The sequence below is a fragment of the Canis lupus genome, chromosome 14 (assembly GCF_003254725.2).
Source record: "Canis lupus dingo isolate Sandy chromosome 14, ASM325472v2, whole genome shotgun sequence".
Lineage (NCBI taxonomy): Eukaryota > Metazoa > Chordata > Mammalia > Carnivora > Canidae > Canis > Canis lupus.
Window position 1 is genome coordinate 51,095,566 of NC_064256.1, and position 17,945 is coordinate 51,113,510.

The window sequence follows — 17,945 nt, forward strand, 5'->3', positions numbered from 1 at the left end:
CTGGAAATAAGTGAAGGAAGCAAGACAGGCAGAAGGAGACTGGACTGCAATGCATTTTTATCAGGGGCTTTAGCCAATGACACAAAAACCTCAAGTTGGGAATAGCCTTTCAGAATTACTCCAATTAAGGCAAGGGGCTGGGTCTTTGAGCCCACATACTGATGTATTATGAGATGTAGGGTATCCCAGAAAGGGGGCATAAACCAGAAGAAACATGAAAATGTGGTTTAGGGAATTTAGGAAAATGAAAATTCAAACCGCAACAACATAGTATTTTATGCACACTGGAATAGCTATAATCAAAAACACGGAAAATATCAAACATTGGCGAAGATATAGAGAAACTGGAGCCGTCACACATTGCTGATGAGAATGTGAAATGTTACACACAGCTGCTTTAGAAAACAGTTTGGTAGTTTCTTTAAAAATTAACATAAATTTACCACACAAACCAGAAATTCCACATCTAGGAATCTACTCAAGAGAAACAAAAATATAGGTCTATAGACTTATAAAGAACATTTGAGGATGCCTGGGTGGCTCAGTCAGTTAAGCATCTGCCTTTGGCTCAGGTCAGGATGTCAGGGTCCTGAGATCAAGCCCCACATCGGGCTCCCTGCTCCGCGGGGAGTCTGCTTCTCCCTCTCCCTCTGCCTGCCACTCCTCCTACTTCTACTCTCAATCTCTCTCTCTTGGGCAGCCTAGGTGGCTCAGGGGTTTAGCGCCACCTTCAGCCCAGGGCGTGATCCTGGAGACCCGGGATCGAGTCCCATGTCAGGCTCCCTGCATGGAGCCTGCTTCTCCCTCTACCTGTATCTCGGCCTCTCTCCCTCTCTCTCTCTTTCTCTCTCTCTCTGTCTCATGAATAAAATATTTAAAAAAAATAATTTTAAAAATCTGTCAAATAAACAAACAAAATAATATTTGTAGCAGTATTATTCATAGTATCTAAAAACTGCAAAAAAAACCCTAAGGTCCATCAAATAGCAAACAGATTTTTGAAAGGGAGTACATACATACACAGAATATTATTCAGCTATGAAAAGGAATAAAACATTTATACTTACTACAACGTGGATGAACCTCTGAAACATGCTCAGTGAAAGGAGCCAGACACAAAAGTCCATTTGTTGTATGATTCTACACAAATAAAATGCCCAGAAAGGACAAACTTATAACAACAGAGAAATTACTAGTGGCCTGGGCTGAGGGTAGGCAAGAGGAGTGACTACAAATAAGCATAAGGAATACTTTTAGAATGGTGGAAAATGTTGAGGCACCTGGTAGCTTAGTCAGTTAAGCATCTGACTCTTAGTTTCAGCTCAGGTCACGATCTCAGGCTCATGAGATCAAGCCTCACACTGGGCTCATGTCTCCTTCTCTCCCACTCTCTCTTCCTTTGTCTCTGGCCCTCCCCTCACTAGCATGCTCTCTCATTCTCTCTCTCTCATAAATAAAATCTTTTTTTTTTAATTGTAGAAAATGCTCTAAAACTGGTTTGTGGTGATGGCTACACAGCTCTGTAAATCCACTATGTATCACTGATTTCTACACTTAGCATTGGTGATTTTTTGGAGATGTAACTTACACATTAATAAATATGTACAAAGGAAAAGAATAAAAAAAATTTTGGGAGACTCTTGAATTATCTAAAGTGATAATAATGATAATAACAAAGACTCACTGAGTTCGCTAGGAATCAAGACAGGTTCTAAGAGCTTAACATGGATTAACTCATTTAATTTTCACCATAATCCCATGAAACAGGAACTATTTCATTTCCATCTCAGAGATTAATAAATGACACACATGGAAGTAAGTGGCCCAAGATCAGAGAAGTAATATATCAAGAATGTATTAATTTATACTCATAAAAATAACTAATTCTACTTTGAAATGCTAAGTAACAGCATTTACTATATACAACAAACCAAGACAGCATCTTATGTGTATAAACATGGTAACTTTACCATAAGTAGCATATTTAAGATGGTCTAATAAATTACCATATTGCAATACTTCTTTCTGCTAGCCAATGAAACCAGCCATTAATATATGTTCATTGTAAGACAGCTTGGTCAGTAACAAACATATGTGTTAGGGACTTAATTATTATAAACAAATACAAAGAATATCCATCATCTAATACACTGAATCTCTGTATTCATAAAGCTACAAAAATATAATCATGGTATATATAAATATAACTTCATTCTGCAAGAATCATGCATAAGTATACTCACAAACACACATTGAATGACATATACTATATAATAAAGTTTTTCTAGTTCACCATGTCACCAAACTAAAGGCATATCATTGCTCCTATAACTGAAAAGTACAATGGGACAAGATGAGATGACAGTGTGTTTTATCTTCTTCATATGAAAGGTTAGTTATAAATTTCACATGGCAGTAAACCAATATAAATGGAAAACCTGGTGACAATAACTTCTCATGTATCTTTCAATAATACACTTCCAAATTTGAAAATAGCTCTAGATAAGAGAGCTGATAAATAAACCTTGTATGTAGCTAATTTTTTTAAAACTAAGGCACTTCATATAAATGATCAGCAAGCCTACATATTTGACAACAAAGTCTTTTGAACAGTCTAATAAAACCCAATACTCGGACTATGTAGGAAACAGGATATCTAACTAAAACTACATTCACCTTCAATACATTTGCAGGCTAAGACTGAAAAGCCCACATCAGCACTTTCTGTCTAAATGATATATTGATGGAAAGCTAGAATAAAAATGGTGCTGAAAAATGTACCATTTATAACTGAGAATAAATGTTTTAAGTGCTGACAAGCTTCTGTCAGTTAAATTGCTTTAACATAGAAATATTTTTCCCTAAATGTTTCTCTAGTATTTTTATTAGAAAACTTTATAATTAATTTATGTTCTAAACTAATAATTAAACACTTTTTTGCGTGTTAGTTCCAGGAATTAGTAATGTGTGTGTTTAATGCATTCATTTATACTTGAAGGAAACATTCCATAATAGAAAATTAATTCCTATTCTTAATTTTCTTAGAGCATAATATGTCTGCCTAGAAAGCAATACATCAATAATAAATTTATGATTCAATATGGATACCAGAACATAGCTAAAAATTTGTAGATCTATACAACCAAGTACATTAAATAGTCCCCCTGGGTAACATACAGCCACGCGTATTTCACAGAAGTCAATATATACATACATATAATACATGCATACATACATACAATAAGAACATTATAACAACGTGTGTTCGTTTTGAGTCCCAGTCCATTTTAAAAGAAGCTGTAGGTGTTATGAATGTAATGAATGAAATCATCAACTTGAACCCCCCCAGAAAACAAAAGAAAACAAAACAAAAATTAACAAACAAAAAAACAAAGAACAAAAATATGAACTAAAAAGTATCTTAACCACTGTGAAAAAATTCTATTTTAGTTTTTTTTTAAGATGTTGGTATAATTTTGATACTTTGATTAAATAATCTTTTGATTTCTATATAAACAATTCTTTGAAATTCCTGAAAATAAAAATACACAGTGGGACACCTGGGTAGCTCAGCAGTTGAGCGTTTGCCTTGTCTCACTCGGGTCCATGGTCCTGTGGTTCCGGGATCGAGTCCCACATCAGGCTCCCTACATGGAGCCTGCTTCTCGCTCTGTCTCTGCCTCTCTCTCTCTGTGTCTCTCATGAATAAATAAATAAAATCTTAAAAAAAAAATACACAGTAACATAAAGCTTGCTTCTAATAGTAACCAGATTCAATATTCAGGTTTAAATAAACTTCATTCACTACAATAAATATAAGCAGAAAAAAACAATGATGCTGGACTGCTAAAGGACTACTTTCCCAATCATGTGTGTAACTAGAAAAGTAAGCAAATTATATGAGTTTATCTCAGCTACTGGGGAAAATGGCGAGACAGGCCTGTGACTATTAGGAGAAGGGAAACAAAGTAGGTGCTCTCCAAAACTGCCCACATTTCAAACTGGAAACCAAGCCCAGATTGTGGTATAGGAAAAGGGGACCCAAAAAGAGCCTCACAGGCTGAATATGGAGAGATACTGAAACTAGTGTTTGAGAAGGCTGAGATAGCCAGAATTTGTGGGACATAGTGCTGGTGAAAAGGGAGCTGTGCAGAGAAAAAAGCTATAGTAATTGACATAGAAATCCCCTTAAGGCTTTAAATATCAAGCTGTGTTTCCTTTTTTTTTTTTTAAGATTTTATTTATTTATTCTTGAGAAACACAGAGAAGAGGGAGGCAGAGACACAAGCAGAGGGAGAAGCGGGCTCCATGCAGGGAGCCCGATGCGGTACTCAACCCCAGGACTCCAAGATTATACCCTGAGCTGAAGGCAGCACTAACCCACTGAGCCACCCAGGGATCCTTCAAGCTGTGTTTCTTAGGGTGAAACTTCAAGAGGTCAATTGAAGAACAACTAGAAAGGAAAAATCAATTTCAGAGAAGCTATCAACTGAACAATTCCTTAATTGTAGAGACCATGTTGAATACTCAGTAAATTCCATAGACTCCAGAAAGTTCATGCCTTAATAGTGAGGGTAAACTAGCTCTAGAATAAATACTATCCTAGATCATCCTATGAATCCTGATATTCATTATCTATTTTTAAAAAATACTAGAAAGGTATCTGACAGGTAAAAAGTCAGAAAATAGTACCCATAAGTAGGGGGGTGGGGAAATCAGTCAATAAAAATGGACCCAGAAATTGAAAAGATTAATATAAAAGGACTTTATAATAGCTATTAAAATAAGCTAGGTAGGATTAAAGACTTAAAGGAAAACACAAATACAATGAGAAAGGAAAAATATTTAAAAGAACAAATTAAACGTTTAAAAATAAAATACATAAAAAAAATAAAAAATAATAAAAAATAAAAAAAATAAAAATAAAATACATGACATAAAAATTTCACTGAATAGGATTATCAGCAGATTAGACAGCATAGAAACAACTTGTCAGTGAAACTGAAGACATAGTCCTGTGAATTATCTTAACCAAAGTACAGAGGAATAGTCAAAACATGAATACAGTCTCAATAACAGGTAAGACAAAATCAAATAATCTAACATTTGCATAATTAAGAGTCCTAAAGGAGAAAGAAAGTCAAAAAAATATTTAAATAAACCATGCCCCCGAACTTTCTAAATTTAATACAGGCTATGTACCTATGAATCCAAGAAGTTCAAGAATGCTGAGGCAGATTAATAATAATGAAAAAACACAAGACGTGTTATAATCAAATTGCTAAAAACCAGTAATAAAAACAAAATGTTAAAAACACACTGGGGAAAAAAGGTACATATACCCACAAGAACAAATATACAAATAACACAAACATTTCGTCAGGAACTATGCTGGCCAGAAATATAATAGAAAAATGTTTTGTTTTGTTTTTTAACTTCTAAAAGAAAAAACTGTGAAACTAAAATTCTCTATCCAGCCCCAATAGCTTCCAAAAATGAATACAAAAGTAGAGGGAACTTGGAAAGATGGTGGAGAAGGAAGACCCTAAGCTCACCCTGCCCCATGTTTACAAGTAGATTCCTTCTACATCCAAGTCAATAAACCAGAGAGCAATCTGAAGACTGGCAGAAAAAACTCCACACCTAAATATAGAGAAGAAAATAAATCTGAAAGGTCAGCAAGGTCAGAAAGGTGGAGGGAAATAGCCCAAGGAGGGAGGGAGCTGCACATAGGGAGAGGACAGAGAAACAAGCCCTTACACCAGTGAACTCACATAGGGGAGACTAATCCCAAAAAATTTGGCTCTAAAAACCAGAGAGATTGAATTCCCTGGGCTTTTAAAACCAGTGGGATTTTTGAGCCTGGAGCTTTAAAAATCAGCTGACTCAACAAATTTAACTATTAAAGAGACAACTGTGTTTTGAGACAAAGTAGAAGAGAGTTTTAGTTATTTTTAAGTACCTAAAATGTTCAATTCCATTTTATAAAACTTTAATGATTTAAAATTGGTGAAAACATAAAAAATAAAAATAAATAAATAATAAATAAATAAAATTCAGCTGATTCAGCACTGAGCTGAAAGGGGGAGTGATGCCTGGCAACCCTTTTTAAGGGTTGCCACCCTTAAAAAGAGAGCAGCCTACACAAAGAGGCAACATAAAAACAGCAGTATACACAATGCTAGGGACAAACGGGAAACAGATCTGTTCATACTGATTTTGGAGCATGTTGGAGGACTTCTCCAAAAATGAGGGAGCTGGTAGGGACCATTTTACTCCCCTACCCACCAGCATAAACATAGAATAACCTGCGAGGAGTGGTGCTACACAGACACTTGTGCCTAACCTTCTAGCAGCATGCCACACCCACAAATTCTTCTGAGGATTCATCCACTCCAAACCTGCTAGGCTGGACCCCTAGCTCCAGGGCAAATTTTGTTAAAGTTGCATGCATGCTCTACTTAGCCTCCAAATGCACTGCTGCTGCCATATGTCATATCCAGCCACCCCACAGAGCCTAGCCACCACCTGGTACCATGCCCAGGCTCAAGTCCCCAGCTGACCCAGTACACAGTCCCCAGATATCACAGTGCTTCGGAGGATACAGTATAGGCTAGGTGCCCAGAACAAATTTTGCTAAAACCACTGCCCTGCTCCCAAGTTCCCTGGCAAGCATTCCCTCTCAGAGCTGGTCTGTCTGGGTCCCGTTAACACCAAAAAGACCAAGTGGAGCCCACAACAGGCAGGGAGTCAGTGCAGCCAAATGCACTGAAAGGAAAAGTGACTCAGAAACAATAGCAGGATATAATCCAAAAACATAGGTTACTCTTCTGAAGAGGAAGGGTCAAGCAAAGAGAGGACACTGCACTACAAGGGCACTCCAGAACCTCTTCTTCATAAGTCACTACTTTCAAGAGGAGAAGACATAGCTAACTGAGAGGCAGACAAGAGAGAGGAGAAAGAGAAATGTATCCCAAATGAAAGATAGATAAGGCCATGGCCAGACGTGTAAGCAAAACAGACATAAGCAACATTCCTGATAGAGAATTTAAAGCAATGACCATAAGGATACTCACTGGACTTGAAAAAACAGTGGAAGACATGAGTGAGACCCTTAACCCAGAGATAAGGAATAAAATAGTTGAGATAAAAGGCTTAATAAAAAAAAATGAGAAACACACTTGTCAGAATGAACATCAGATGGAAGAAGCAGAGGAACAAATCGGTGACCTAAAAGGTGAACAAAAGAGAGAAAAAAGAATTATACAAAACAAGAATGGACTTAGGGAACTCAGTGACTCCATTAAGGGTAATAACATTCATATTATAGGAATCCCAGAAGAAAAAGAGAAAAGGGGACAGAAATTTATCTCAAGAAATAATAGCTGAAATCTTCCTTAATCTGGGATATCCAGATTAGATATCCAGATCCAGAAGGCACAGAGAACTCCCACCAAAATCAACAAAAGCAGACTCAAACCAAGACATATTGCAATGAAATTGGCAAAATATAATGATAAAGAGAAAATTTTAAAAGGAGCAAGACAAAAAGAAGTCATTAGCTTACAGGGGAAAACTCAGACTAGCAGATTATTCAACAGAAACTTTGCAAGCCAGAAGAGAATGGCATGATTTATTCAAGTGTTGAATGGGAAAAATCTGCAGCCAAGAATACTCTGTCCAGCAAGGCTATCATTCAGAACAGAAGGAAAGATAATAATTTTCCCAAACAAAAACTAAAGCACTTCATGAACACTAAACTAGCACCACAAGAAATAATAAAGAGAACTCTTTGACTGGAAAGGGAGATCAAAAGAGCCACTATAAAGGCAGAAAAAAAAGCAGTAAAAATGAATACTTCTGTAAAAAATAAGACAAGGAACTCACCAAAAAAAGAATATAAAAAAAATAACATATACCTAAAACATGGGAAGGAGAGGAGAAAAGAATGGGTTCAAACTTAAACAATCATCAATTTAATATAGACTGCCATATGCAGAAAGAGTTATATACAAACTGAATGGTAAGCATATACCAAAAGCTATTAGTAAGTATGCAAAAAATAAGGAGAAACAAACCAAAATATATCACTAAAGAAATTTAGCAAAACATGAAAGAGAGAAAGCCAAGAAAGGATCAGTCAAAATCATTAGAAACAACCACAAAACAAGTAATAAAATGACAATAAATACATATCTATCAATAATTATTCTGAATGTAAATGGACTAAATGCTCCAATCAAAAGACATAGGGTGACAGAATGGATTAAAAAAAAAAAAGACCCATTTATATGCTGCCTACGAGAGACTCATTATAGACCTAAAGACACTTACAGATTGAAAGTGAGGAGATGGAGAAATAGCTATCATGCAAACTGATGTGAAAAGAAAGCCAAGGTAGCAATCTTTATATCAGACAAACTAGACTTTAAAACGAAAACTGTAACAAGAGACAAAGAACGACACTATATAATAATAAAGGGGACAATCCAATAAGAACATAATAATCGTAAATATTGATGCATCCAATATGAGAGTACCCAAACACATAAAACAATTAATAGCAAACATAAAGGAACTAATCAATAACACAAAATAATAAGGGACTTTAACAACCCACTTACATCAATGGACATATCATCTAAACAGAAAACCAACAAGCAATCAATGTCTTTGAACGACACACTGGACCAGATGGACTTAACAGATAAATTCAGAATATTCTATCCTAAAAAAACAAAATACATATTCTTTTCATGTGCACACAGAACATTCTCCAGAATAGATAATTTACTAGCTCACAAAACCAGGCTCAACAAATTCAAGATTAAAGTCATAACATTAAAAAAAAAAAAAAAGCCATGCTATGCATCTTTTCTGACCATAACGCTTTGAAACTAGAAAGCAACTATAAGAAAAAAAATCTAGAAAGAACACAAATACATAGAGATTAAATAACATGTTACCAAACAATGAATGGGTCAACCAGGAATAAAAGAATTTAAAACTACATGGAAAGAAGTGGAAATGAAAACACAATGGTCCAAAACCTTTGGGATGAAGCAAAAGCAGTTTTAAGAGGGAAATTTATGGCACTACAGGCCTAACTCAAGAAGAAAAATCAACCTAGGCTTGCATCTAAAGGAGTTAGAAAAAGAAAAACAAAATCTAAAACCAGCAGAAGGAAGGAAGGAATAATGATTAGAGCAGAAATAAATGACAAAGAAACTAAACAAATATACAAAAACCATCACTGAAACCAGGAAATGGTTCTTTGGGATGGGGGTGAGGATGGGAATCAATAAAATTGATCAACGTCTTGCCAGATTTTTCAAGGAAGAAAGAGAAAGGGCTCAAAATCACAAATGAGAAGAGAAATAATCACCAAAATCACAGAAATACAAAGAATTAAAAGAGAATATTATGAAAAACTATATGCAAACAAATTAGACAACCTGGAAGAAATGGATAAATTCCTAGAAACATATAAACTACCAAAACTGAAATTGGAAAAAAAAATCAAATATTTGAACAGATTGATAACCAGTGAAGAAATGGAATCATTAAACAAAAAAAACCCCAGCAAACAAAAGTTCAGAGCCAGAGTTTTCCTATCTTTTCAAACTATTCCAAAAAACAGAAAATGAAAGAAAACTTCCAAATTCATTCTAGGCAGCCAGCATTATCTTGATACCAAAATCAGATAAAGACACCACAAAAAAGGACAACTATAGGACAGTATCTCTGATGAACATAAAAATAAAAGTCCTCAACAAAAGACTAGCAAATGAATTCAATAATACATTCAAAAAATCATTCAACACAATCAACAAGGATTTATTCCTGGGTTACAAGGGTGGTTCAATATTTTTAATATATCACATTAAGAGAAAGGATAAGAATCATATCATCGTTTCAATAGATGCAGGAAAAGCATTTGACAAAGTACAGCATCCATTCATTTTAAAAACCCAGAACAAAGTAGGTTTACAGGAAACATACCTAAGCAGAATAGAGGCCATCTACAAAAAACCCACAGCTAACATCTCCCTAAATGGGGAAAACTGAGAGCTATTCTCTCAAGCTCAGGAACAAGAAAAGGATTCCCATCCCCACCACTGTTATTCAGTATAGTACACAGCAATCAGACAACAAAAAGAAATAAAAGCCATCCAAATCACTGAGAGGTAAAACTTACATTATGTGTAGGTGATGTGATGTGATACACTACATAGAAAATTTGAAAGACTCTACTCAAAAAAAAAAAAAAAAAAAAAACTAGAACTGATAAACCTTACCAAAGAGGTAAAAGACCTGTACCCTGAAAACTATAAAACACTAATGAAAAATCTTGAAGATGACAGAAATAAATGGAAAGGTAGTCCAATGCTCATGGAATGGAAAAACAAATATTAATAGTCTATACTACCTATAACAAGCTACACATTTAATGCAAGCCCTATCAAAACACAAAGAGCATTTTTCACAGAACTAGAAAAACAATCCTAAAATTTATATGGAACCAGATAAGATCTTCAAAGCCAAAGCAATCTTGACAAAGAAAAGCAAAGCTAGAGGAATCACAATTCCAGAATTCATGTTCTTTATGAAGCTTCAGTAATCAAAACAGCCTGATACTGGCACAAAAAAAAAAAAAAAAAAATAGACACATAAATCAGTGGAACAAAATAGAACCTAAAATGAACTCAAAACTTTATGGTCAATTAGTCTTTAACAGAGTAGGAAAGAATATATAATATAATATAATATAATATAATATAATATAATATATAAGAAGAGTGTCTCTTCAACAAATTATGTCAAGAAAACTGGACAGCAACGTACATTAGAATGAAACTGAACCACTTTCATATACCATACACAAGAACAAATTCAAAATGTATTAAATATCTAAATATGAGACCTGAAACTATAAAAATCCTAGATGAGAACACAGGCAGTAACCTATTTGACACCAGCTATAGCAATGTTTTCTAGAAAAGTCTCCCGAAGCAAGAGAAACAAAGGAAAAATAAACTATTGGGAGTACATCAAACTAAAAGGCTTCGCATAGCAAAGAAAACAATCAACAAAATTAAAAGGCAAACTATGAAATGGAAGAAGATATTTGCAAAAAAAATATATCGATAAAGGGTTAGTATCCAAAATATACAAAGACCTTATAAAATCCAACACCCCCCAAAAAGAATAATCCATTAAAAAATTGGCAGAAGTCATAGAGACTTTTTTCCAAAGAAAACATCCAGATGGCCTACAGACACATGAAAAGATGTTCAACATCCCTCATCACCAGAGAAATGTAAATCAAAACTACAATGAGATACCACTTCCTATCTGTCAGATTGGCTAACATCAACACAATAAACAACAGGTCTCCTCAAGAATGTGGAGAAAAAGGCACCCTCCTGCACTGCTGGTGGGAATGCAAATTAGTGCAATCACTGTGGAAAACAGTATAGAGGTTCCTCAAAATTTAAAAACAGAATTATCCTAGGACCCAGTAATCACACTACTATATATTTACCCAAAGAATACAAAAATATTAATTCAAAGGGATATATGCATCTCAATGATTAGTGCAGCATTATTTACAATAGCAAAGATATGGAAACAGTCCAAGTCCATCGGTTGATGAACAAATAAGGAAGATTTGATATACATACAATGGAATGTTATTCAGCCTTAAAAAAGAATGAAATCTCATTTGCAACAACATAGATACAGCTACAGTATACAATGGTAAATGAAATAAGTCAGAGAAAGACAAATACCATATGATTCCATTCATATGTGAAATTTAAGAAACAAAGCAAATGAGCAAAGGGGAAAAAGAAAGAAAAACAAAGAAACGGACTTAATTAGAGAACAAACTAATGGTTACTAGCAAGGAGAGGAGTATTTGAATGAGCTAATAGGTGTTGGTTATCACAGAATGCATTTGTGATGAGCACCAGGTGATGTAGAGAATTGTTGAATCACTGTATCATACACTTGAAACTAATATAACACTATATGATAACTGGAGTTTAAAAGTTTTAAAAAATGAACACAGGGGTGCCTGGGTGGCTCAGTCAGTTAAGCACTGACTCTTGATTTCAGCTCAGGGTTGTGAGATCAAGCACCAAGTTGGCCTCCATACTCAGCAAAGAGTCTGCTTGAGATTCTCTGTCTCCCTCTGTCCCTCCCCTTGCTCATGCACTCACACACACAATTTCTCTCTAAAATAAATCTTTTAAACAAATAAATAAATAAATATTTAAAAATTAACATCAAATAAAGGCAGAGGTGTTGTAGATAGCTCATCTGCATTTTAAGAAATGTTGACAGTGGTTTCTCAAGTAAAAGGAAAATAATACCAAGGAAAATAATAGCAGTAATACCTTGCATCTACATAAAAGGCATGAAGAATATATATAGACACAGTATTTTCCCCTAAGTTTTCATCTCTTTAAAAACATAACTGACTATGAGGACACCTGGGTGGCACAGTTGGGTTTAAGCATCCAACTCTTGATTTCAGCTCAGGTCATGATCTCAGGATCATAAGATCAAGTCGTGCATTGGGTTCCATGGTCAGCATGGAGTCTGCTTAAGACTGACTCTCAGTCTCTCTCTCTCTCTCTTTCTGCCCCTCCTCCCTGCTCTCTCTCTCTCTGCCCCTCCCCCCTGCTCTCTCTCTCTCATACATAAGTAAATCTCTGAAAAAGTTAATTGACTGCATACAACAAAAATTATGTACTATGGAGCTTATAAATATGCAGAAGCAAAAAATAAGACCACAATAGCACAAAAGATGGCAGGGGCAACATAAAGTATACTATTTTAAGATATTTTTATGCCATTTCACTAATAGTTATTTGAAAGTACAATGTGATAATTTACTAATACCTACTAGTGTAACCACTAAAAACTAAAAGAAAAAGGTATAGCCAATAATGGAGATAAAATGATATATAAAATATACACAATTTTCCCAAAACCAGGCAGGAAAAGAAAATATTACAAACAAAAAGGAGAGACAAAGAAACAAAGTGGCAGATTTAAATTCAACCCTATAAATAATCACATTATATGTAAATAATCTAAACCAGTATCTTTACCAGGGCTCCCAGAAAGAATTAAGCCCTAATGCTCTAAGTCATAAGTCTAAGTCTTACAAAGCAATAAATTAACTTGTCTTCTATGTTACCTACATTGGTACTTGAAATGTCCCATCCTCAAGAAACTGGGAAAACAATCATTAAAATCATTTTCCATAGGGTTTAATTCTCTTGCAGAAGCCTAACTAAGCAAGGCCAGTACATGTCCAATTTAAAGGCATAGATCATCAGATTTAACAAAAGCAAATGCATGCTATCTAAAATGAGCCCAAATTAAATATAAGGACACAAGATGTTAAAAGTAAAATGAATTTAAAAGATACATAAATCATAATAACACTAAACATAAGAAGGCTTGAATAGCTACAACAATTTCAAAGTAGGTATCAGAACAAGGAATATCACCAAGGATAAAGATAGATATTTTATTATGATAAAGTAACCAATTCATCAAGAATACCAATCAATTAGGCGTCTGGTGGCTCAGTTCATTGTCTGCCTTTGGCTCAGGTCATGATCCTAGGTTTCTGGGATGAGGCCTGTAATTGGGCTATACTGAATGGGGAGTCTGCTTCTCCCTTTGCCCCACCCTCCACTCCTGGTCTCTCTCTGGTTCTCTCTCTCAAATAAAGTTTTAAAAAAATACCAATCAATCCTAAATACATATGCATTAAAACAGAATTTCAGAACACATGAAGCAAAAACTAATAGAACTGAAAAGAAAAATAAACCAAGATACAATAACAGTTGTAGATTTCAACAGTCTTCTTCCAGTAACAGATAGAACAATGAGAAAAATCAGCAAATTATAGAACACCTAAATAACACATCAACAAATTTGACCTAATTGAAATTTATAGAACACTCCACCACCTATGAGTGACAGAATACATATTTTTCCTGTGCACATGAAAAATTAACAAAGAGAGTATGTGACAGGCCTTGAGGAAAAAAACAAAACAAAACCAAAAACAAAACAAAACAAAAAAAACTCAATTTGAAAGGACTGGAATCATTCAGAATACTTTCTTCAATAGCAACATAATTAAACTACAAATCAATAAAAGCAAAGCCAAAAACCTCTAAAATACAGAAGTCAACCAATATACTTCTAAATAACCAAAGGAGAAAAAGAAATCACAAGGGAAATTTTAAAGTCAATGAAAATGAAATGAAAACACAAAATATCAAAATGGGGAGGGGGGAGCTAATGTAATGTTCAGAACAGTGCTTCATAAAATGTGCTACACACTAGAATCACCTAGGGACTTTTTAAATATCCCATTGTACCCATTATCAATGTAAACAAATAAACCAAAATGTCTGGGGTTGGAAAACAGGCATCAGTAGTTTTTAATGATTCTCATATGATTTCAATTTATAACAAAATTTGAAAGCCACTGGTTTAGAAAAAATAATTTATTTTTAAGAAACATAAATTTCTATCTCAAGAAAGTAGAAAAAACAAATTAAAATACATAGAAAAACGAATAAACAGTATCAGATAAATCATAAACCAAAAGCCACTTTTTTTAAACTTTTTTTATGATAAACCTCTTACAATGACTAAAGGAATAGAAAATATAGAAGACACAAATTATAAATATCAGAAATGAAAGAGTACATTCTAGAGATGCTTCAAGCATTAAAACAAGGGAATAGCATAAATAAGCTTACACTAATATTCTTGATAACTTAGATTACAAGGATAAATTGCTTATACGATGCAAATTACAAACAGGATGCTAAACCAATAAACAATTTCATAAATTGAATTTATAACTAAAAGTCTTCTCATGAAGAAAATCTTAGGATCAGATGGCTTCACTGGTTAATTCTATAAAATATTTAAGAAAAGAGAAAAATCCTAAGCAAACTTGTCCAAAAAAGAAAAGGAGCACTTCCCAAGTTAACTCTAGAGAGCCACCAAACCACCAAAACCAGATGCATATTCCAGGAAAAAGAATATGACAAACCAATGTACTTCATGAATATACACATAAAGATCTTTAACAAAGTAACACCAAATCAAATCTAGCAACATATAAAAGGATAACACATCATGATCAAATGAAGCTTATTCAGGAATTCAAGAGTAGTTTAACATTCAAAAATCAAATCAAAGTAATTCACCACATTAACAGATTACACAAAACCAGAGGACCATCTTGATAGTTGCAGAAAGTAAGCTACCATATTTGTTACTGATTTTTAAAAATTCAAAAGCCAGGTCGCCGCCGGTGGCTCAGCTGTTTAGTGCCATCTGCAGCCCAGGGCCTGATCCTGGAGACCTAGGATCGAGTCCCACGTCGGGCTCCCTGCATGGAGCCGGCTTCTCCCTCTGCCTGTGTCTCTGCCTCTCTCTCTCTCTGTGACTCTCCTGAATAAATAAATAAAATCTTTAAAAAATAATAAAAAATAAAATAAATGAAAATTCAAAAACCACTCAGCCAAGTAGAAACACCAAGTGTGGAGTTACAATTCCTTGACTGTTGGCTTCAAATCCACCCTCCATTGCCCTGCTGTGTTATACTGCAGCAGGTCTCTGTATTTGTTCCTTCCCAGCTGCCATGACGTTGTTTTGTCAGGAGAGGGTACTACAGGAACACTGCAGTAAGAAAATATTTGTTTCTGGTTTCAGTGTGATTTATACTTTTCCTGCTCCTCTGACAGCCAGTAGCATAGGGGTACCCGGAGGCCCTCAACCCCATTTCCCCAGCAAGTTTCAGTAGCACCCACCTGAGCAACTTCTCAGGCAGTTTCCCCAGCAAGTCCCACAAGCCCCAACCAACAGTTTCCCATAAACTTTCAACAGCACCTCTGTGATCTCCTTCCCTGTGAATTCTGCCCATTGCTCGGGGTGGCTCACCGCTACCATACACCACAGGAGTAAGACAATCGGGCACACTGGACCCACAAAGAGAAACTCCTTCCTCCTGCCCTAGCAGGAGGCTGCCAAATGAATTTCAGTGACTCCTCCACAGACAGCTTCCCCAAAATGCTCAACAGGACCAGGGAAGGTAGCTTACTCGATAAACAACTATGGTACATCTATATAATAGGATATTATTCAACAATTTAGAAAAATGAGCTGACAAGCCCTGGAAAGACATGGAGGAACTTTATTTTTTTAAAAAACATTGATTTAAGAGAGAGAGCATGCACAAGTGCATGGCAGGGAGAAGGACAGAGGGAGAGGAAGAGAGATGACCTGAAGCAGACTCTACTCAGAATGAAGCCTGATGCGGGGTTAGATTTCACAACCCCAAGACTAAATCAAGAGTCAGACACTTAACCGACTGAGCCACTAAGGCACCCCACATGCAGGAACTTTAAATGCATACTAGTACGTGAAATAAGATAGTCTGGAAAAGGCTACATACTGTATGGTCCCAACTATGTGGCATTCTGGAAAAGTAAGCGATTAGAGAAAACAAAAAGGCCAGTGGTTACCAGAGGTACAGGAGGAGGCAGGGAAGGGTGAATAACAGGTGGATCACAAGGGATTTGTAGGGAGATTAAACTCTTCTGTTTGATACTGTAATGGTAGATATACAATATTATGCATGTGTCAAAACTGATAGAACTAAACGCAAGGAGACGCAAGGAGTGAACCCTGAATGTTAAGTAAGAACTTGCCTTAATAATATTTCATCGATAGAGGGTTCATCAATTTTAACAAATGTACCACATTAAATATGAGACTAATAAGAGGACATATGTAGAGAGAGCAGAAATATGTGGGAACTTTACTTTCTACTCAACTTTTCCATAAGCCTAAAACTGCTCTAAAAAATATAGTTACTGATTTTAAAACACACATTTTTAAAATATCACATAATTTATAATAATGTGTGGTAGGGAGAATTCTAAGTAGCCTCCAAGATTCCTGCCTCCTGCTGTACACACCCCATAATCTCTTTCCCTTGAGTGTGGACAGCACTGTGAATATGATAAGGTTCACTCCCTGTATCAGGTTACATTATATGACAAAGGTGAAGCGATTTTACAGATGTAATTAAGGTCCCAAAGCAATGGACTTTGAGTTAATCAAAGGGAGATTGTTCGGGGCTAATCAGGTAAGCCCTTAAAAGGGACTTAAAGCCTGGGACTTAAAAGAGAAAAGCCTCAAAACTTGGGAGAGATTCTCTGGTTGGCCTTCAAGAAAAAGGATCATATGGGATCCCTGGGTGGCTCAGCAGTTTAGCACCTGCCTTTGGCTCAGGGTGTGATCCTGGGGTCCCTGGATGGAGTTCCACATCAGGCTCCCTGCATGGAGGCTGCTTCTCTCTCTGCCTGTGTCTCTGCCTCTCTCTCCGTGTCTCTCATGCATAAATAAAATCTTTAAAAAAAAAAAGAAAGAAAGAAAAGAAAAGAAGAAAAGAAAAGAAAAGAAAAGAAAAGAAAAGAAAAGAAAAGAAAAGAAAAGAAAAGAAAGAAAAAAGAGAAAGGAAAGGAAAAAGGAAAAAGGAAAAAGGAAAAAGGAAAGGAAAGGAAAAGAAAAGAAAAGAAAAGAAAAGAAAAGAAAAGAAAAGAAAAGAAAAGAAAAGAAAAGAAAAGAAAAGAAAAATCACATAGCAAGGATCACCTCAGAAGGATTGAAAGCAGTCTCCAGACAATAGCAAACAACAAAATGGGGACTATAATCATACCACACCAACATGGGATAGGACTTCATGAGATTGCAGCCCCACCATGACCTTGGTTTTTACCCTGTGAGATTCTGCTCACAGAGTCCAGCTACGCCCAGACCAGATTCTTCACCCGCAATAACTATGGGATAATTCATGTTCTCTTCAGCCACTAAATTTGTGGTAATTGTTA

The 17,945-nt window shown here is 35.5% G+C and overlaps 1 protein-coding gene across 9 annotated transcripts in view; it reads right to left on the minus strand.

The window, feature by feature from the left end:
• IMMP2L (inner mitochondrial membrane peptidase subunit 2) overlaps window positions 1-17,945 on the minus strand; it is an 848,292-nt gene that overhangs the window by 708,057 nt on the left and 122,290 nt on the right. Inside the window, exon 4 of one of the 9 annotated variants that reach the window (XM_049093421.1) lies at window positions 14,530-15,501. The exons of 7 other annotated variants lie outside the window; for them this stretch is intronic. In XM_049093421.1, the coding sequence (XP_048949378.1) occupies window positions 15,375-15,501 (127 nt within the window). In that variant the 3' untranslated portion in view covers window positions 14,530-15,374. Of the gene's footprint in view, window positions 1-14,529; window positions 15,502-17,945 lie in introns of those variants that run through there. One more of the 9 variants, XM_049093420.1, reaches the window with a different exon arrangement.